This window comes from Anser brachyrhynchus (assembly GCF_964034855.1).
Source record: "Anser brachyrhynchus genome assembly, chromosome: 2".
NCBI lineage: Eukaryota > Metazoa > Chordata > Aves > Anseriformes > Anatidae > Anser > Anser brachyrhynchus.
Genome location: NC_137695.1, coordinates 51256559 through 51278922, shown reverse-complemented (window position 1 = coordinate 51278922; position 22364 = coordinate 51256559). Strand labels below are relative to the sequence as shown.

The window sequence follows — 22364 nt, the reverse complement described above, 5'->3', positions numbered from 1 at the left end:
AAAGGCTTGGGTGTCATTGGTGGTGTTTTTTGGCTTGGTTAGAAACTGATATTAGTTCTGGAGAGATCTCCCTCATGCTGTGTGGGTTGTTCTGCACCTAACTCTTGGCTTGCTCTTCCCATAACTGTCTTTTTCAGAATGCTTAAATTTACAATGAGCATTTCTCACTAAGGGAAGATGACATTGGCTAACGACTTTCAGTTTTTGTTTGCAAGAGAAGTGTTCTCTTGTAATGTAGAGTAAAATGTGTGAGAGGTTATTGCTTGCTTTTATGCATTACAGTATGTGTCCCAAATAAACTCAAGTCAGAGTTCAGCTCTAGTCTGACCTGTGCAAAACACCATCGATAACTTTTCTGTCAAATTTGGCAATAAAATTAGCAGAGGTTTGTGCCTTTAATAGTGTATATCTCTTGAGGAGGAGGCTGGAATTGTGTTTATCTCTTGAGGAGGAGTGTGGAATTTTGGTTCTAATCAGAATTATTTTAATTGAGTTAGGATTTATAGCAGGGTTAAAACAGTGAAAGGCGAGAAACTAATCAACTGAATCACTTCGTTTCCATATAGCTACTGACTTCAAAAGAATATTTTCTCAGCTAAGAAACCACGCGAACATTCAGTCAGAAGAATGTAATCCATCTCGCTGTTTCAGTATATTGAAGTGATGTTAGAATAGCCTTATGGAAAGCAAGTCAAGGATGCATGTCCTTTTAAAGCACATAGTTCCCTTTTAACTTCAAACCTTCTAAGTAAGTTTGTGGTGAATTTCAAAATTAACATATGGCAAAGTAGGGATGATGCGGTGCGTATTGCCTCAGCTAGTGCAGAAGTTCAGATGCCTGGGTTGTAACTGCAGCCATGTTACCAACCCTCGAGTGTGGGTGTAGGAACCGCCTTCATTCCCAGTATTTGGATCCAGGATGCCCAGTCACAGGATGTCTGTGTGCTGCTCAGATGGGTACGCTTATTTCCCAGCCTGCGTTTTATACCCATCTCAAATGACCATCAGTCCATCCGAGACTAGCACGGGGCTTTGAATGCAAGGAATTTGATGGAAGAAGCCAGGCGGAAGCGTTGGCTTAAACAACGCGTTTTTTCTTCAGTGTGGCTGCCAGGCGTGGGGAGAAACTTCTCAACCACAGCCTGGATGACAGGGCGTCTTGCTGGCGTGGAGGAGGAGATGTGGAGACATTGATCTTTTAGAAAATTGACCTTCTGCAGAGGGAGGAGGGTGTCAGGCCTCAGCCACGGCAGACTGACGCGCAGGGCAAGCAGGCCCTCGGTCCCCGGGGAGGGACGGCGGCTGACTTACACCTCCCTGCCGCCCGGAGGAAATTCCACTTGTAGGTAAGAGGGTAGGTTTTAGGCCTCTGTAAAACTAATTCTTTGAATTCCTCGCAACTAAATAAATCCTACTTTGATTTCATCCTGTGGCACAACAGAAGGTTTTCTCCACAGGCTCCTGAAGGAAAATGTTTGCAGGTGCCAAGTGTTTTGTTAGGCAGGCTGCGAGCTGGAGCTGGAAGATGCAGTTAGGGAGTTGTTAGGTTATCCGTCCCATCGAAAGAGCGAAAGGGGATGGCGTTGCTCCACTAGAAAGGAGCCTTAAGGGCTTGTGGACTGGAAAAGGGCCTCAAGGAGGAGCAGTGTCCCCAGATACAGCTGAGTAGTCAACTCTGAGGGGGGCAGTTCCTACAGTAGTGGTCTGCCAATTTCCTCAAGTAAGGTGGTTGCAGGATTAGCTATTTCTGACACCACCAGAGAGGTTCAGAGGTGTGCATCTGAGCCAGCTTACCTGGCAATGCTGTATTTGTCCTCAGATGCCCAAGACAAACAATTAAATTCTAGCGTATGTTCAGGAAAGCAGAGTTAGCCGTCATTATTTGTAAACAGACTTCTTTGTGATTTCCTTAGCCAGAGCAAACGAGATTTCAGTGTGTAAAAGCTGGCTGGGGCAAAAATGGGTCCTGGTCTCTGCTATGTTTTGTTAACGTGGTCAGATAAAAACTGGTCTGCGTGCCTTTTGTCTGAAATGAGTGGGGGGGAAGTTGTATAGATGCCCTTTTTCTTAAGGCTCAAATTTCAAAACAGATCTGGCAGTAGCGTGCAGTAAGCAGGCATCGCTAGAAATACTATACTTTGCTTTAGTGCTGTCTTCCTCGCTTGCCAAAAATGCTGAAGAATGTTTCGGTTCTCAGTTTGCAATGGATAATTTAGGGGAGTAATTTCCTTACACGTGTAATAACAAAGATGGTGCTGGAAAAGATCGTAGATACTTTTTTCTTATTTCAGGATGTAGTTCAATGCACTGTTTGTACATCTTGGGCTTAAGTGGTATATCTTTTACATACATTACCATTTGAGTGTTTTGTAAGAAAATTCAAAATTCCTCATTTAGTTGCCTTTTTTTTTTAACTAAATTAAATATTTGTAGTTTGGTACATAAGACAGAGTCTTAGGCTTGTGCATCTTTTTCAGTAAAATTAATCCTGAAGAGGTAAACATTCAGAAGAAATACATTTTCTGCATCCAGCTAAAATGCAGAATGAGAAAATTTCAGGCACAGTGCTACAATAGTTAATGGATAGGCAATTATTTTGATGATTTTCAGCCTTTTGTTGAAATACCATGGAACCAGTAATTGTTGCAATAAACATTTTGCACATTTAATTTTTCTGCAAAAATATGTAACATGAAAATTACCCGTTTTGCAGTAATTTACATATTTAAATATGCAAATCAGACACAACACATTTGGGGATTTGTGGCTTTTCAGTAGCTAGATGTATGACCTGTGGAGAAGAATAGGGGAGCTGGAAGTTGCTCAAAAAAATTGAATTGTTATCCTGGTGAGAGACTGGTGGTAACAGATAGACACTTCTTGTATGGACTTGCTGCTTAGCGAGTGACCCTTTTGACGTTGTTTTTGTCATAATGGTTAGGTGAGAGTAATGAATTTGTGTTAAGATGAGACACTCGATATTGGATTTTTGCAAATGGTGTGGTGCCTCATACCAATAACGCTCCTTGTGATGGCCCAATGTGTTCCTGCGTGTGAAGGGTTTTGCGTTGCGTTATTGATAGTGGCAAAAAGAAATGCCGTGTTATCAGCCAGTTCTCCTGTTTGTCTCCTGTTCGCATACAGCTGGGGAAACTTTGTTTTGAAATTGTCCACGTCCAAATTGTGTAGAGCTGGGTTAGGGCTTGAGAAGTGCAGAAACAGCCATGCTGAGTGTTTTCGTACCGCATAACACCAGCAGTGTTGTGGTGTCCTTTTCTTCTCCTGAAATACACCTTTGCCACTGACCTCTCAAGTATGTAGGTAGTGTTTGGGGCTCAGGAAGAGAGCTCCTATCTCTGGAACGGTTTATAGAAGTCTGAGCATACCTAACACTTAAGGAAAACAATTGGCAGCATTAAAATATTCTGTTTTATGGAAGTAGAACATTGTTTTAGTTCCTGCGGGAGGAGAAAAGAATTATTGCCTGGGTCCTTTAAGGCAGTTTGAGAGCCACATAAATGTTTTCACAGTGACTTAAAACTGAATTAAAGCCAGAGCAAGAATGTTTTTGTACAGTAACGGATACTTAATGCCAGAAAGTTGATTAATATTACATCTCTTCCCAAACATGATCTATGTAACAACATGAGGTTTGCATTGGAATAGCTGGCTCGGGTTCACAAAGTTGGCAAGGCTCCCTCTTCTCCTTCTGAAAACAAAACTTTTCCCTTTCACTCTTATCTTCCCTCTTTGTTTTGAATAGTTCTATGAATGTGCAATCACTTGCTTTATGCAGCACGAGCTCTGCTACATGTAGCATGTGTGTACATGTATGGTCCATGCCTTTATCTTCCAGAACATACAGCAGATTAATGTTCATACATGAACACTCTGCTGTTCCTTATGCTTGAGATAACGGGGGAGTCTACAGAGAGCATTTCTGGTACAGGAATAAACTGGAGGAGGGCTTGTGAGAGAAGGCTTTGCACATAGTGTCAGCTGTTGACTGAACACAGTCCTGTAATTCTCCTGTTTAAATAGTGAAAACCTGATTATTGTACAAAAATATAAATTGGCTTCTGAATGGATGACTGGATATACCCTATAAAATAATGGCGTGCATATATATTTCCAGAAATACTTCAGAAAATTGCTGAAAACTTAATAAATGTTTATGGCTTAGTGAAGTGTCAATTCCCTTAGTAAATGCTAGGTTAATCTGTAGTAATCAAGCACATCTATGACTTTATTCGATCAAACTTTTCTTAGTCATTATTATAGCTGTACGTAGTTACAGGCACGATTTGCACAGTTTGCATTGGTTTGTGTAGGGATTCTTTATCATGGTTTGAAATGAGATACCCCCAAATCCCTGGATGGGATCCTGTGTGAATATTGGTGCCCAGGGTCCAGGTCCCCTTCTGCAAAGGGAGCTGCGCTGTGTCCGTGGGGGATGATGCTTGCCATAAGGTTTTGCTCTGCTGCCATAAATTATATCAGTGGTTTAAAAAACCTCAGTGCTTGCAAGTTTTGAATGTAGTGGTTCAATTGCTTTGTGTTTGATCATCACTGCTAACCAAAAGACCCACAAATATTTCACTATGGGACTCTTATTGTTTCAGCCTAATAATAATAATTGCTTTGGAGGAAGCAGCATTTCAGAATGAGCATTCAGATAGATACGGATAAGAAGATATCCACTTTTCTATTTGAAGTTTCTGAACAATAATAATTTGCTTATACTTTTAATCATTTATTTGTAGTGCTCTTGCCTTTAAGTAAAAGCTGTTCTGGAAGTACAGAACTGGTTAAGGTAGTGTAAAATAATCGTAATTCAAGACTTTAAAAGATTTCTCCTTGAACAGTATGAGTTCCGTGGCTTGTGTGTTTTTTTTATTTTTCTCCCCCTTTCTCGTATTTTTTATTTTTTAATGAAATCATTGTTTCAAGGATGAAACCTTTATTGACTACTCTTTCACAAGGAAAAAATGTAACTGGATGTTGTGCATGTCAGAGTTATCTCTAGGACGGGAGATTGTAGCTGTAGCATGTTTATATCTGAGCTTAGTAAAGTATAAGGTACACCTTTTCTGCTTTCCTAAATGCCTCAGAAATACTGAAGGGCTGACAGACATGAGGGGAAATGCAATTTGCTGCATAAGAAGACACAAAAGAATTAGTAATCATTTTATAGTTAAACAAGATTTGGTCTCGGTGATATTTCATGCATGATTGTTGTGGTGGTTGTTTGTTTGTTTTCCTTTGAGAAGTGGATTTTTCTTTCATATTATCAGTTACTTTTCAACAATTTTATTTCGGGGGGGGGGGGGGGGGTTTGGTCTTCCTTCCCTAGTAATTTCATCTTTTCACTGAACTGTCTTGCTAGCTATTTAGCCAAAGTACGATCCTGTATTATACTCTGTAAGTTTAAATAACTTAATTCCACATTTTTATTCAGATGGGAGCAAAATCATGGTCTATGGGATTTTTTTTTTCCTTAAATATTTGGCTTGTGATAATGTCTTGTAATTAATTGGGTGAACACTTACATACTTGTTCATATAATATGGTTGCGAATTTGGCAAACCTCATTATAGAAAGGTTTTTACACCTGTCTGGATATAGTAACATTATAAGTGTTTGAAGCAAGAAATACTGATTTTTTTTTTTTTTTAGAAACCGATACCATCTATAACTAGAGACAGCATGGCCAGGACCGTTTTGCATCGATGTCTCACCCTTTTTGTTGTGTTCTCAGGGTTTAAGCTTTTTAAGCTTTTCCTGTGAGAGCGAACTTTTTTTTTCTCTCATTTCTCTCTTCCCCCTTTCAAGAATCTTACAAATTAAGACAAAGGATAATTACTCAGAGGGTAAAACTGGCAGGGTTCCCACGACACTTAAAATTAATGAGCTGTTGCATATAAAATATACCTTGTCTCATGTTCGCTGTTTTTTTTTTTTTGGTTTTTTTTTTTTTTTTTTTTGGTGAACCATAAAAGTGCACAGTTTGGCTTTTTGGCTGTGTTTTCTGTTTTAGTAATTTTCAGTTATAAAGTGGCAACTGAATACAAAAAACTAATCTCTCTGACTTAGCGTTTCCGTATGAGGAACAGATCAGTATATACAATTTGTTCCCTCTGAAGAAAAATATCGCTTGCAGTGATGAAATACGTATTAACAAAGCTGCCATCATTTGTTTGTGCTACATCTTATTAAAAATAAATAGTCGCACTTTGTGCATTTGTACTGCCTTCCATCTGATGTGAGAACTCCTTACAAAGGAGGATAAATGTATTGTCGTGAACTCCCCGAGAGGGGTTGGCAATTATTATCAGTTCCATCACTGGAAATGAGACACGGAGGTTATGAGACTTCCACTGAAATCACAGAGAAATCCTTGGCTGTCTGGGGCAGCGCCAGTTGCTCCCGAGCTCGGCAAAGCCAAAGCCACAGGGGAATTTGCGGTGACTTCGCTGCAGACGGGATTTCTCTCCTTCCTACTCAATTTATGCAACAGGAAGAGAGGGAAAGAGGAGGAGGTGGAATAATGTACAATTTCAAATTTTCTTTTACATCATCTGCTTTAATGCTTACTACCAACCCAACGTGATAAGTGACCTGAATAACAATTTTTTTGATAGCTTGCTGGAATTTCCATTTTTGGAGGCACGGTGGGAAGGTTGGGAGGTAGGTGAAGCAGCTTTGACGTACCTTAGCAGCTCAGAAGCGGCTTAGATGCACCTCCTCGGGCCAGCAGGATTGTTGGTTGCTTATCATTACTACTATTACTGCTACTACTCCTCTACTACTACAGGGCATCTGTAGAGACAGCTAAGCTTTGCAATTTAGATAAAAAGGAATGTATCATAGGCATATCATGTTTATTGATTGAATAAGGCTTTCATTTCCCAAGGAAACAATGACTTAATTCATTCAGTTAATATTCCCAAACAGATAGTGTGTGTCATGTGTAATACATACAATTCTTAGATCTTTGTGCCGTTGAGTATTTAGGAATTTTCTTACTTACATCCTTCCCTAAGCCAGGTCAAAAGAGAGGGCTGAAGAACAAGAGTAGATGAGTAGAGAAGGCAGGAGAGCATTCATCCATTGTGGACGTCAGATCACAAACCTCACAGACCTCTGTCATGTGCCTCACTGATGAGCAGGAAGCACTTACATATATTTACAACATATTTTGATTAACAAACAGACAGAAGGACAAAATTGACTTTTTGAAAAAAATACAGATAAAAATCTCAACTTTTTGTGTTCCCTGACAATAAAAAGCAATGTATATTCTTAAATTCAGCAGAGGGAAAGGAATGAACCTTATTGAGATAGACTTGTATGCATTTTTACATAATATTTATTGCACAAAAAATGTGGTTTCTATTCTGTGCTTTCTTATCCCTTAACTTCAGCAGAAGGCTAGGATGCTCAGCTTGGGCCCCCCACATTACTTTATCTGACATGTTCCAAACAGTTTTTATTATTTTCCTTCATTTGCAGAAGTACCTTCTTCTATTTGCAGCTTGTCTGCTATAAGCAAGCTGCTGTCAGTTTGGTTCAGCAGTTTGGATATTGATGAAAACAAAACATGCTTTTTCATGGAACATTTCCTTTCTTTATGTTAAAGTAAAAATAAATCCTTTTTCTGTTTATGTTATGTTCAGCACTTCCTCACTGCCGCAGCAAAAAGTTAATTAAAACTGTCATAAATAAAAATCAAATGGAAAAGTCTATATTTAGGTCAATCTAAATAGTAATATACCTTGTATGTTTTAATTTGGGTATTGAAGATAATGTTCTAATAATCAAAGGAAATAGCTCACTTTAGTAAATCTGTTAATTTAGATAAATATGCAAAATAGCGTTTCTATTTCTGTATTGATTTTACTTTAGCTATAATAAGATGCTCACTAAATATTGAACACTGACAGCAAAGAAAGTTGGGTTGTTTTGAATGAAGAATGTAGGCTCGTGTGTACTTTTTTTTCTTTCTTTAATACTCTGTCTGGTTTTCCCTCTTCTCAGTTTTCAATGGGTCCAGCAAATCATCGAAGGAGAAAGAACCTGCTCAGAAACACAAAAGCAAAGAGGCCACACCAGGGAAGGAGAAGAACAGTGAACATAAGGCTGAGAGCCGAAAAGACCAGGCTGCTGCTAATCACCATCCTACTACAAACACTGGCTCCTCTACGAAAGGGCTCACCGCTAACAACCACCACACTCTTCATAGATCGGCTCAGGACTTAAGGAAACAGGTAATGAATTATGCTCTACTGTGGACACAGGGGAAACGCAGACTTTTAAGGTGCTAGCTCCATTTTCCACTGCATGGCACAGAGGGAACATGGCAACCCTTAAAAGTGTGCTCGGGAGACAGCAGGGAGTTAATTTTCAGTGAAAGAGAGAGAGAAAGAGAGAAAGGAAAAAAGAAAAGTGTTACATGCATAGTAGGTCATTACAATAAAGCACTCTTTACAATCCACTCCTTATATTACCCAGTGTGTAGCTATGAAAGGGTAAAGTTCACATCGTTATTTATTAAACCTTTCTGAGTGGCACCCTTGTTGGCCTCTGCTGATAGCACCAAGGCTGGCATCACATGGCAAAAATGAATTCCTTCTGTGTACAGCTGGTCCGCTTGGTTATCTTAGAGGCTGGCCTTGTAGAGAAGCTGATGTTATGCTCAGGTGTCTTGTATTGCATGTGAGCAATTCAAACCTCAGAGTCTGGGACAAATTTGTCTTGCCAATTGCATAAAGAAAGTATTCCTGGATATTGTCTCCTTCACAGTGGACATACCAGGAAGGGAGAAATGCAAGGTTTTCATGTTACCTAGTTGAATACTAGCAAAAAATCCAGCAAGAAGTTTGTGTCAGCCTGACTTTGATCTGGGGGTATAAGTTTAGTAGAATGATCTTTCAGCATTTATGACTTGCATTTGGGCAGGATGTGTCTCCATCTATTTTTGATGGTTGGATCAAAGAGCTTCTAAAATAGAAACTGGCAAATTAGTTTTTTTATAAAAGAGTTTCAAAACCCTCAGTCAATATCCTTTCAAATTCTCTGAGCTGTGACCTTACATGAGCTAATTCAGCCTGGAGATGGGTTAGCAGAGTACCTGCACTGGAAAAGGGCAGTACAGTAAGCTTGCTGCACTTACAGTTTTTTTGTTTTTTTTTTTTTTTTCTTTCCAGTGGTTAATTCTCAGCAGCCCACTTACAGACAGTTTTTTATTTGCTGGCATCTAAAGGTTTTTTCTTCCAAATAGGCTAGGGTGGATTTCAGTGGAGCTGGAATTGCCATCTTCTAGGGGCTGTCAAGGCCTTAAATGGCACCTCTCAATCGTAGGCTTGAAAATTAAAAACAGCAAAAAGAAAAACAGCGGTGCTCTTGCCAAGGAAATCTTCCATGCCCTGTGCTTTAGTGGTGTTCAGTTTCTCCTGAAATGCCTCTATTGGATTTGTATTACCTTTTAAATCAAATCTGAGATTCTGAAGGTTATGTACAGTATATTTCTCTGTACCTCTGTAAACTTGCATTCTTTATTCCCCCCATGGCATTTTTTGCTTACTCAGTCATGAGCCTGAATGCCTGCCTTCGTTTGTATCTTTTCTTTTGGCTTTTTCTTGTGACTGCCAACATCCTGTGGTCCTTGCTGTGACATGCGCTGCCATGAGCTCTTCTCATTGAACAAGTTTCCCAAATAGTAGATACAATTTATACTTAATTATTTTAACTCACTGGAACACTTGTGTGAAATGCTTTAAAGTTGTATTATCAAAGTGTGAATAGTTAGAATTCTTGTAAAAGTCAACAGCTGTCACTTGTGAAGGTAGTTCTAAGAAGGGAAAAGACAGTGTAGAAAAATTCTGTCCATGGTCCAAGTGGGTTTTGTATCATAGAATAGTAGGTTTTTTTGTTTGTTTGTTTGTTTGTTTGTGTGTGTGCTGTGGAAAAATGAAGAGAAAAACGAACACAACTCAGTATAACCAGTGGCAACACTACATGGACACCTCAAGCTTCAGAAAATAAGGGGGCTCTAAGTTGAGATGATGATTTTTATTTTAAAAGGGAAAGGTTAAACATATTATTTTTCTTCTGCGCCCCTCAGTGACAAAAGTCCCTTCTAACCAATTTTAATGAGAATGTGGCTGTAACTAATTAAAGGTGGACTATGCATTATGCCTGACAAGGTGGCTTAGCTTTCTGCAAAACCTTAGATGTAAGAGTTGAGACATCAGTAAAATTCTTGTTCTTGTTGGGAGTCTTTGTTAACTTCTTCAGTATTTTCCAAAAGGAGAGTTGTCTTCCCCAGGTGCCAGCTGCACGTTCATCCTCTCCTTCCAGTATGTTTTTGCTTCTTGTTCATGTGCATTTACCTGGCTTACTTATACGTGTGGTTTTGTATTGTTCAGTCTTAGAGAAAACAAAAGCATAACACTAGAAATTACATGAGATTTTCTTTTTTCTTCTTTCTTTTTCTGGTGTGCATTTGCACTTGTCACGTTTCCTCTCTCTTTCTTCTTCCCTTGCTATCTTCCCAAATCCTCTTCTTCAAAGGGGTTGTGGGCAAAGGAAATGTAGTTCAATGGGGCCCTCTCTTGGCCTAATATGGTAATTTAGATCTGCAAAACTCATATATCAACACAGAAGTATTTTTATGAATGCATTCAAGATGAGTTGTGTAACTTAAATATTTTGGGACCAAACCTGTTGTTGGTATCGCTAATATTGCTGTTATTACTGTGGCTAACTGTTATCTAACAAAATGTTTGTTGGCTTTGTGTGTGTGTTTGTGTGTGTGTGCGTGTGTCTGGAGGATGGATCCTAGGTGCTGTGCAGAGATGTGTATGTAGACCAGTTCAAATCCAACAAACAAATTTCTGCAAGACAATGTGCTGGTCCCGTTTGCTTTTAAAATTCCAACAAAATTTAAAATTTATCATACCATCTTGCAAGGCAAGTGTTCAGTAAAGTGGAGAAGAGAATGGTCAAAAGAGTGGTCTGAAGACAAAAATATATCAGCAAAACTGAGCAGATAGCTGAAAAGCAAAAATAAGATTCATATTCATATCCCTAATTTCACTTTTAGCTCAAGACTTTCAGTCATTTAAGGCTAATGTCAATCACTGTTACTATTTGAATTAAATTGACTTCTTTCTTATGTGCTCAGTGTAAGCACTGCCTCGGGATGGAGCTGTGGCATAGACCCCCATTTGGTGAACCTGCGCACCTGGCAGTGTGGCCAATTTTTTAGGCTGACTCTGTGTGTGTATGTTTGGTTTGGGGGGAGACATATCAACAGTAGAAAGGTAAGAAAATGGCTACCACAATTTCTTGTTTCTTTTGGTTCCAATCGTCTGATGGGTCCTCAGAGACAAGTACAGACCAGGAACATGTAGGTGTTTATTGACCAGCCAGAATTTCGCATTTGTCAATGTGAAATCCTGAACCCACCTGTTGCTTTGATGGTGGGCTATGGCCACGTTGCTTGTTCCATTTGTTTCCAGCTGGAAGATGTTTGTTGCAGCCTATTCCTGTTTGAAGCGTGGTCTGTTCTGGTCTATAGAGTACTGCTGTGTCTTAAACCTTACGTTATCCTCTCTCAAAGCACTCGAGATACCTGTGGACGTGTGGGGAGGGGAGAGGGAGAAGCATTTGAAAACCACTGAGTTATGTCTGCTCTGGAAAGGTGATGGGTCTGAGGAACTTTCCAGCACTGTTTCTTTCTTACAGGGTCTCCTTAGTTAGCAACCAGACAGAAACAATTCTATTAATTATGGTACTCTCAAAGACAAGTGTTCCTCTACTTCAGGACTGGTTTGTTATTGGAATAACTTCATTAGGTTTGAATCAAAACTCAAAATAGTGTGCTTGTAATATAGCATAGGAGGTTAGATAGCTGAAGCTTATGTACCTATTCAGTGCAAGATTTGGCCCTGAGAGATCTAAGCTTTCATTCTGTGGAGGTATTCTGACAACTCTAAACAGTTGTGGTAAGTTGCTGTTTTCTTAATAAATTCAGTTTTCCGGAGTTTTGTATCTTGGCAGTTTTAGTTCCGTCTTAAAGCTGACGGTGCTGATGGTGTGTTTTCCTTCAGAGAGGATGAGTTTTGAGGATCTCACCTTTCTCCATAAGCACTTTCTCCATGACTGCTCTGTACTCAGGCCCTGTGTCACCGTTACCTCACTGAAGGAGTTGGCCCTGGATGGCCCTTCAGATTTCTCGTAAGAACTTCTTCAGAAAAGTCATTGGACAAAGCACCTCCATACAGTCTGGCAGCTCCCTCTGAGGTGTTGTCATGACATACCTAACAGCACTGTAATATAGCCATGGCCTTCTTGAAAACCTCCAGTAGAGGAGATTCCACAATATCCATCAACAACTTCTTCCAGCATCTTTCTTTTCAGCTAATTATAAGGTATTCCAGGTTGAAACTCATATCATCTTTGTAGACATTTTTTTTCACCCTTCTTTTCATACATGGAAAATAGTATTTAATGTCTCTTCTCAGAGGATCTGCATTTGCATCAGAAGACCATTACAAAGTTCTCCCCTAGTCATCTCTTTCAGACTAAATAAGCCCAGCTCTACTGGCTTTTCAGTAAAGAACATATCTTCTAAATACCTGAATGTTTTATGCTCTTCTAGACTGTCTAAATTTACATTAGTAAATCCTGGGCCCAATCCTGGGCCCAAGCCTGTGCAGGAAATACTGTGCTTCTTGCTTTCGATGTTTTCATTAATAGGTTTGAGAGATCGGCATGCTTTTACCACCATTGCATTTTGCAGCTCACTGTGTTTCCCAGATATTATTCTTCCCCCACATGTATTCGATTTCTCCTTCCAAAATAGCACTTCCTCTTACTGTAGAAATGTTCTGACATAAATTCTTCAAGATTGCCTTTGATTTTGAGCTAGTCAGTAGAGTGCTTACAGCCCCTTCCAGGTGTGCGTCACGGGTGAATTTTATGATAATCCAAGTTGCTAATGGGAGTACTTTGCAAAACTGAGGCCAAGACAGGCCCCTGACAAAAATCACCTGAAATGCCCTCCCAGGATGACAGTGAACTGTGGCAACAATACCTTTTCTTGAGGATGACTTTCTTCAATCTGTTGTGAAGCCAATTCACAGTAATTACATCTGGGATGTGCCGCCAGAGCCTGTTTGTTGGGACGGTGACAGGAGCCCTACTGAAGCGAAGGTGCCCCGTTACCTGCTCAGCCAGATGTCTGTCAGAAAAAGGTTAAATTAGCTCAAAGTGCTAAACCGTGAGGTGGAGTGTGTATGTTGTGTGTGTTTTTTTGTTTGTTTCTACCGTTATCTTAGTAAGTTTTGTGTGTTTACAAATTAACTGTTTGATGATTGGTTCCAGAATCGTTTTAGGGGTTGAAGTTGGCAGAGTCTACCTGCCCTCCTCCATTTCTCTCCAGGACACATGCCCCAAGTTAACTACGTACACTTTAGCTTGTTGTAGTTGCCTTCCTAGATCTTTTGTTGAAATCGATCTTTTATTGTGTTTTATTTTTAACATATCTGGTAAGTATTAAGTCACAATGGTACTTTTGGTGAGGGCTAACGCACAAGAAGCACGCATTAGCTGAACTGTTGCATTTGCTTTCCTTCCCTGCGTAGTGGTTGATCTACACTACTGCTTGTGTAGTAGTGGATCTACTGCCTTTTGTTGTCTTTGTATTATTGAGGTATTTGTAAAATCTTGTTTCATTTTGTGCCCCTTGCTAACCGAAATTGCTTTAGCACCTTGGCGTTTCTGATTTTATCCATACATGCTTTTGCTGTTCCTCTATAGTTGCCCTTAGTCACTCTGTTTCCATTTTTACTGGGATATTTTTTTCTAGCTTTCTATTTGGTCGAGAACTTTGTGACCAGGCATAACAATCTATGCTTTGTGCATAATGGTCTATGCTTTGTGCATTTTCTTTTTCGAGTGGGAATTGTTTGTGGGTTTTTTTTTCCATGTTTTTTGTTTTTCTAAGTCTTTTTTCCTTTCTCTGCTATTGTCACATCTTAGAATCGAAAACTAATTTCATAATCACTGTCATCCAGATTACCTTCCCCTTCCAACCCTCAGTCAATTCTTCTCTATTAGTCTAGACCAACCCTGTGATCAATGTTTCCCGCTATAAAGCCAGAGGAGTTCAACACTTCTTCTGACAGCTGCAGGCAGGAGGCAATGTCTCAGCACATCTCTACTCCGTTTGTTCTGCAGCGTCAAAGGGCTCTGTAAAAGTCAAACCCAGGCCTCCATTTCCAATGCAGAGTACTGCCTAAATTTCAAGGGAAACTGATAAATGCGTTTCTGTTAGCAAGCGCTTGCTTTCCAGGTAATAGACATCTTTTGGAAAGCTGAGGGTAAAAACTCGTGTAATCAGTTAACTGGATTTTCCTGAAGTTTTTCTATCTTGGAAAGCATGTGAAGGACAAGAATATGGATGGGTTTTAAAAGGGTATTATTACAGCTCCAGCTTCTGGAGTGCAAAGGAGAAATTGTACCTAGTAAATGTATGTATATACAGCAATATTTGGGTATGCAGAATCCCAGGTTGCAGTTCCTCTTCCATGAGTCACTTAATGTGAGACCGTAGCACAATCTTTTCAGTCTCCATTTTATCCCTGTTTTATAACAATTTATCCCTACTTTATAAGTGATTGCAATTCTTGCATTCTTTATTTGGAGCTGATTTGACAAGTATTGTGAAATCCCACAGGAAAGTATAATAACTTTGCAGAAATGGTGGTACTCACCTGAGTGCTCATAAGGGGTGGTTGTAATGTATGATTTCACTTTGAGCACGTTTATCAATGTTTGTGATTTTTGGATGTATTTTTCTGAACTCATGGTAGTTTAGGGAGGTGAGAAAAAACTTTAAACTTGTTTAAGTGCTGAAACTTGCTAGAGGCTTAAACTTGAACTTCATTTTCTTAGTGACGGTGCTGAGCTGTCACAATTCCCTTTGAAGCTGAGAGGTTCTTTCTGTGAGGGTTGCTCTCAGTGCTTAACATGTCTTATAATTAAAATACTAATTTTAGTTTCATAATTGGGTTTAAGTGCCTAATAGAAAGCAGTGGAGTCCAGCACTTGTAAATTGCAATGACACATTAGTGAGCAGTAACAAAATGTGTGTCAGTAAAACTGCCCAGATATCAAACTTAAAAACAAAACAAAACAAACAAAAAAAAAAACAGTAACTAACCAACAACCAAGACAAAACAAACACAACAAAATCTTCTTAAAAATTTGTATTTCATTAATTTGTATATGTATTAATATCAGCAAATTAATTAATTAATGTATTTGTATTAATATCAGCAAAAAGATGCCTCCCAAGATTTAATATATATGACAGACTGGATCCCTCATGGCTGTCCTGTTCTGTTGGGTGCATAATGTATTCCATATTTATTTTTATATGTATAGAGAGGAGGTTTGTTTGAATCCAAGTGTGTAGTGTTTGCAAAATGTGCCCGTTCCAGTTAGAGTAGGTGGTATACACTGGTTAGTTTGTCTGCTAAGTAGTAAATTGTATGTGTACTTAAGGGAAGTTGGGTGGGAGAGGGAATGTGTCTGAGGGCTGGAAAAGGAAATAATAAAAATATTAGTTTGTAGATCAGACTACAAGTGTTTTGTGATACTGTAACATGCTTTCTGGTAGACAAGGAAGAGGGTAATGCAAGTGACGTAACCCTTCTTAATGCCGGAGGCTTCGTACCTTCTGAAAGCAAGATTGGCTTTCTGGGGACTTTTGGTTCATTTTAAAAAAGAAAAAATAATAATATATATATTTCTATTTGTTTATTCTAAATGCCCTGTCTCTCCTCTTGTCTGGGTGAAAAACATTGTATGAACATTGTACAAAAGGGCCAGGAGTCAGGACTGCAGAATATGGTCATCCAGCAAATGGGAAGCTGTGGCAGAGTGGTAACATTATTAATTTACTGTTCTGTTTTCTGTTTCCTTCCTTCTGCTCCCCTGGCGACACTCCTGGCTTTGTAGGTTTCTAAAGTCAATGGAATCACTCGAATGTCATCTCCGAGTGCAAATGCAGCCAGTGCCAAAAAGATGAGAGAAGTCAGACCTTCACCGTCCAAAACTGTGAAGTACACTGCAACAGTGACAAAGGGAACTGTCACATACACCAAAGCCAAGAAAGAACTGGTCAAGGAAACCAAACTAAATCACCACAAACCCAGTTCACCTGTCAACCACACAATCTCAGGGAAACTAGAAAGTAGCAATGCAAAAACCCGCAAACAGGTGCTATCCCTTGGAGCATCCAAGTCTAACAATACCGCTGTTAATGGTGTAAAAGTCAATGGCAAGTTGAACCAAAAGACATGCACTAAGGAGGTGGGGAGACAGTTAAGGGAGGGGCTGCGCAATTCAAAGAGGAGGCTGGAAGAGACGAATCACATAGACAAAATACAGTCGCCCACCAAGAGAATGAAAGGGGCCATCAACTTGGCAGAAGCTGCAAGCAAAAAGGCAGCTGTAGAAAAGCCTTTGCTGAATGGACACCTTAAAAAGGAAGTGCCAGAGAAGAATTTGGAAAGAAATAGGCCGAAAAGAGCCACTGCTGGAAAGAGTACGCCAGGGAAACAAGCACATGGCAAAACTGAAAATGCCTCCTGTGAAAATCGTTCTACCTCTCAAGCGGAGTCCTTGCACAAGCCACAAGACTCAATGGGAAAGCACGAAAAGGGCAGTAGTAAGTCTGGGTGGGGGATGCTGGGGGAGATTCCCATCCTTAGGCCCTCCACCAAGGAATTTCATGACCCACTGATATACATTGAGTCAGTCCGAGCTCAGGTAGAGAAGTATGGGATGTGCAGGGTGATTCCTCCTCCAGACTGGAGACCTGAGTGCAAGCTAAATGATGAAATGCGGTTTGTGACACAGATTCAGCACATACACAAGCTAGGCAGGCGCTGGGGACCCAACGTGCAGCGGCTGGCCTGTATCAAGAAGCACCTCAAATCTCAGGGCATTACCATGGACGAACTCCCACTCATAGGTAAGGGCTGTGGTTTCCTTGGCCTTTTGCCGCTGCTTGTTAGAGTCCATATGCAACTTTATGCTCCGTTTGCCTTTATGCTTAACTGAACCCCTGTTCAATTAACACTACAGAGTGTCGGATCTCTCCCTTTGGTCAGATATGATGCAGGTAGGTTGTGGGAGAGCTTCGCCAGGAGGCTTTGTATTGCCACCTTCCTCCTGCTAGCTCTTTATTTCACCCAGGGAAATATGCTATACAGCATCCTGGTCTTCAGATGTAAGGATCTCCTGCTTTCCCTACTTTTTATTTTATTAAATAGTATAGCTATGGATATTGGTAGTCTTGGTTTAAATGTTGCCTTGGAATGTTCTTGGACCGTACCAAAGGTGTTTTCCAAACAGGTTACGATGCTGCCAAGCAAGAATACAAATATTTTTCCCCCTTCCTTTAAAAGCATTTAACCAAGGGGAAAAACATCTTGAAACTGACTTCTATTTGGGTACTCAGGCACTTAAAATCACAAATTTGCAGTGACCTGCTGACATTTAACAACCATTAAGTGTCAAGAATAGGCAGTAAAATGTGGTTGATTGCAAAATGGAGGTTTCATTATTTCTCTCAGCAGGTGTCTGCCAGGGCTAATGCCTGAGTGAGAATCACTTATTTAACAGAATTCTTGGTTTATGGTCTGCTGTCAAATATGACACGTGACAAAAATGTGACAATAGTTTATAAAAACATGACAACAGCAGCATACAAATGAACTATTGAATGAGCCACCTCCATCTCAACTGCCTTTGCAGCCATGACATAGTAACAAACTTTTGTTTTTAATTTGTGTTAACCCTCTCCTTTGTTTCTGAAGTGTTTTGAGTCAAATCGCACAGGATCTGCATGTTGCAACTTGAGGCTAGAATTTTGCCTTTGAGGCATTATCCCATCAGAGGCAGCTATCAACGCTAGTTGGATTAAAGGACACACTTTTTTGTTTAAACTGTTCACAATGCTTTTTCTCCCCGTTTTAAAAGTTTGTTTTATGTCACACATGGTAAGTGAGTGAAAATGCATAAAAGCACACAAAGAGATTGCAAAGTTTACGGTGAACCAATGAGGGGCTCGACAGAGAATGACAGAATTTGAGGAGAAGGGGTGAGGGTTAGCGCTCTGTTGCAACAACCATGCAAAAACATTCAAGGAAATCTGAAAATTAAAATCACTCAAGCAGCAATAAGTGAACGTTTTGTATGCCTAATGTATGCAATGGTTGTATGCTAATAGAGAAGAATAATGAATTAAATTTACATTGGCAAGAGAGAGAAGAAAATGTGCAAGACAGCTCGATTAACGCTCCTGGAACAATGTTAACTTTTTAATGAAATACCTTAACTCGGCATTAAGATGGCATTACTGTTAATTATTTGTATTATTTAAGCACCTAAGAGCCTAATTAATAGGCAAGGATTCTATTCTGCTGGGTGCTATATAACTGGAGCAAACAGTGATCTCTTATAAAATTTGCATCCTATGTATCCTTTCTGCAGTTAATTTCTTACCTATCTTGTGTTTAAAATTAAAAACAAAATGGAGAAAAGAAGCTGGAGATCATCACTGTACAAAGATTAGAAATCTGTTGGCTCCGGCAGGAAAGATGTAAAATGATCTGTGATGATAAATGCACACTTATTTAAGTAGACGTACATACAGATTCTCTCTTTCAGGGCCGAATCACATTTCCATTGAAGTAAGTGGGAGTTTTGCCAATAACTTGTGTAGTGCCAAGGTTTGGTATTAAACGCATACCTGAAGATTTAAGATTTTTTTTTTTTAATGAGCTTGCTCAATAGGCAATTTAAAAATGTTCCTAACGTACTGAAACTAAGACAATTAAAAAAAAAAAAAAAAAGACAATGCCGTTTCTGCACATGTGCCAGGTCTCATATTTAAGCCATTTTGCTATCGGCACTTTAGAAATGGAGTTAAAACTTTTTTTTTTTTCTTTAGCCTTTCAAGGAAAGTTTAAGCAACATGCTTAGTCCAGTCCTGGAAAACATCAGCATGAGATATAAATGCTTCCAAAAGTTATGACTGTGTGAAATGGAATTATAATTGAGACCATTTTGTAAACCATAGTTGTGGCTGGCCCTATGGAGCATCTGCCAGATATACGGGACTCTGATTGAATGATGTGATACTTACGGTCTTATATTGCAGAGTGATTATGAGCTATCATTCCATTATACTGGAGAATATTGCATTTCTTAAATAAGTCATAAATATTGTGTTGAAACTAGGACTTTAAACTGGATGTGCACAATTTGTTGCACAGCAGAACATGTATAATATCAAACCGGAACCATGCTTCTTTCAAAGTTAGGAGTGTGTTACTCAACTTCATATAGAGGGCTGCATCAATTGGATAAAAAGCCATCTTAAATTATACTTTCAGTTTATTTGTGAACTGTGCATTTGTAACACTAGACCAAAAAAGTGCTTTCTGTAATAGAGGCCAGCTTGAGTATTATTATATGGGGAAAATTAAGGAGGAAAGAAGGAAAACCTTTCAATTTTTTTTTCCAATGGTGTTGACCTTTTCTTTGCTCAAAGACTTAAACATTTAGCCTATTAGAAAAAAAAAAAAAAGAAAAAAGAAAAAAAAAGGTAAACCTGCTTTGCTGTGGCCCTGCCTACAGCCTTGTCGTATACTTCTCAAGGTCTTTCTTGTGATTTTGGCCACAACCAAAAACCTTTCCCCCCCTTTCCACACCTTTGACCAGGGCTATGCTGACACCATTAGCAGGCAGCCTCTCGCTCTGCTGTCAGTGTCATCTGGAAATGGTGGATTGGCACAAGCAGTGGGAAGAGGGGAAAACAGAGGGAAGAAGAGTGTATGGGAGGGAAAATGAAGGAGACTGAAAACTGGGATCAGCAATGAAGTGTCTGAGGTACAGCATGGTGTAGTTTTAAGGAGGTAATACTGCTTGCACAAGCAAGCAAGACAATAAAGCTGGGCCTTACCAGATGCTGTAGCTGTGCATCCAACAGTAAATATTTACCATAATGCTGCTTCCTGCACTTTCCTGTTTTATAATAGCATTTCTTTCTAAGTGCTAACTGCAATGGCGTAATGATTTTCTACTTTCGTCACAGAAAAAGAAAGAGAAGGAGAGACAATGTGGCAGCAATGTTGACACCAGTTTTGTATTAATTCTTTCTTCCTTTAGCAGTGCCCTGTTGAATTGTAGGTGGTCTTTGGCCAGTTTCTTAACTCTTTCTGCTGATGATTTATTTCTGTGCTTTGAGAGTATTTATGATGCTTCTTTTATTGTTCATCATCCTTTTGGCTGCTTTTTATGCTGAAGTTTGTATAATCTTCGGTTTTTATTTTTTGACTGGAGTGTGAAATGTGCTAGTCATCTTAAAACATACAAAACCGTAATGGAATATAAAATATGGATGGCCTCAAAGTGGGAGAATGCATCTGGAACTTTTTATGTAGTAGCAGTTGCCAGCTTTCTTTTAAGGCACCTCCTCCCCCTTCCCCCATCTTTAAATTATTTTTTTTTCTACCTGTAGTGAAATTAATGATGTTATTGTGCTCCTTTTAAATACATATTATATTCAAAGTGTTGTTCGGACATGAGATAATGTATATTTCACCTCCAGAAAGGATAAATACTTGTCCATTTGACTGCCAGCACCTTTCTTGACACTTGTTTTTCTTCTTTCCTGAATAAAACAGACGTGGGACTGGTGACAGATGAGGGGAGGGTGGGAGTGTGGGGGTTTTTAAGAGTTGGACAACTCTTGTCTCCCCTACTGCTGGGTGATACAGGGGAAAGACGTGTCAGGAGATAGCTGGGGATGCCCTGAGAAGAGATGGGCGTGAAACTCGAGCAAATTTAGCCATAGGGAGTGCCATTGCAAATAGCAAAGTACGATAATTCTCTGAACAAATTAAGTTAGCAAAACAGCAGCGTGCGCCTGTCCTGGGAGGCGTGCAGGGTGGGGAGAGTCCTGCTGCGGTGCCCAGGTACCCAGGGCTGTACAAGTGGCACGTCCCGTATGTTCCAGCTAGCAGGAGCGCTTGCCGTGTGCCACCTGCAGGTTTCCTAACCAGTTCCTGTGTTTCCCTTTCCCCCCTCTGCTGCTTGGCACACGTGGACCCCAGGAGGCTGCGAGCTCGACCTGGCCTGCTTCGTCCAGCTGATCAACGAGATGGGGGGGATGCAGCAAGTGACTGACCTCAAGAAATGGAACAAACTGGCAGACATGCTGCGCATCCCCAAAACTGCACAGGACAGGCTGGCCAAGCTGCAGGAAGCCTACTGCCAGTACTTGCTCTCCTACGACTCCCTCTCCCCCGAGGAGCACAAGAAACTGGAGAAGGAGGTCTTGCTGGAAAAGGAAATCTTGGAGAAGAGGAAAGGACCTTTGGAGGGACATTCGGAGAATGCCTACAAGTTCCATTCCTTGCCCCGGTTTGAGCCCAAAAACGGACTCATCAACGGCGTGGTTCACAAAAATGGCTTCCGCAACAAGTTAAAAGAGGTCGACGTCCCACTGAAGACGGGCAGGCGGCGGCTCTTCGCTCAGGAAAAGGAGACCACGAAGGAGGACGAGGAGGAGGAGGAGGGAGTTCTTAGCGACTTACACAAGTGTATATACAAGGTAACGAGGCGGGCTCTGCTGGTTTCCTTGCGCAGAACTGCCGCTGCTGTGGTCCAGGTTGCACCCAGTTTTGGGGGGAGCTGGTGGGCTGTTACATCCGGGCGGTCTGCTGGCTTTAGCCTCATCTGCCTGGCTCACACGGCGTGCCTGAAAAAAATGGAATGCCTTATTGTCGTAAGGAGACGTACTGCGCCAGGCTACCCCCCTCTGCCTCCTTGTGAGAGGTTCCTTGAATAGCTCTGTCCAATTATCCTTGCAGACACAATTTTTACTTTCATTTTCTAGTGACATTTAAAGCAGTGTTCTGTTTTCTCACCCCTTCTTGCGAGTCTCTTGTTGTAGTAGCAGCACTTCACATCAAAGCTAGCATCACTGGAAATAGACTACGTTTAGAAAGGGCAAATTGAAATGCAAACAATATTTTCATCTGCGATGCCAAATTTTGCTCAGCACTAACAGTCACATGAACGCTTAGTCCTCTACATATCAAGTACATCATTTACAAAAGAATGCTGACTCTCTCACTGTGTTTTATTTGGCAGTCTCCTGCCCTTGAGCAGGACTTGGCACTGCAGCTCGCAGTGCAGTTCTGAGTTGTGCTGAACTGTTAAGCCAAGCTCTGAGAGAAATATAGAATTCAGTGTCCGTGCCCAGGAAAGGAATACGC

At 40.3% G+C, this 22364-nt stretch overlaps 1 protein-coding gene across 4 annotated transcripts in view; it reads left to right on the top strand.

Moving 5' to 3' along the window:
- The window catches only part of JARID2 (jumonji and AT-rich interaction domain containing 2), a 212232-nt gene that overhangs the window by 167644 nt on the left and 22224 nt on the right, over nucleotides 1-22364 (top strand). For 3 of the 4 annotated variants that reach the window (XM_080581035.1, XM_080581034.1, XM_080581037.1), the window contains exons 6-8: nucleotides 8038-8267; nucleotides 16030-17047; nucleotides 21198-21697. In XM_080581035.1, coding sequence (XP_080437161.1) covers nucleotides 8038-8267; nucleotides 16030-17047; nucleotides 21198-21697 — 1748 coding nt within the window. The remainder of the gene's footprint in view (nucleotides 1-8037; nucleotides 8268-16029; nucleotides 17048-21197; nucleotides 21698-22364) is intronic. The other variant, XM_080581036.1, reaches the window with a different exon arrangement.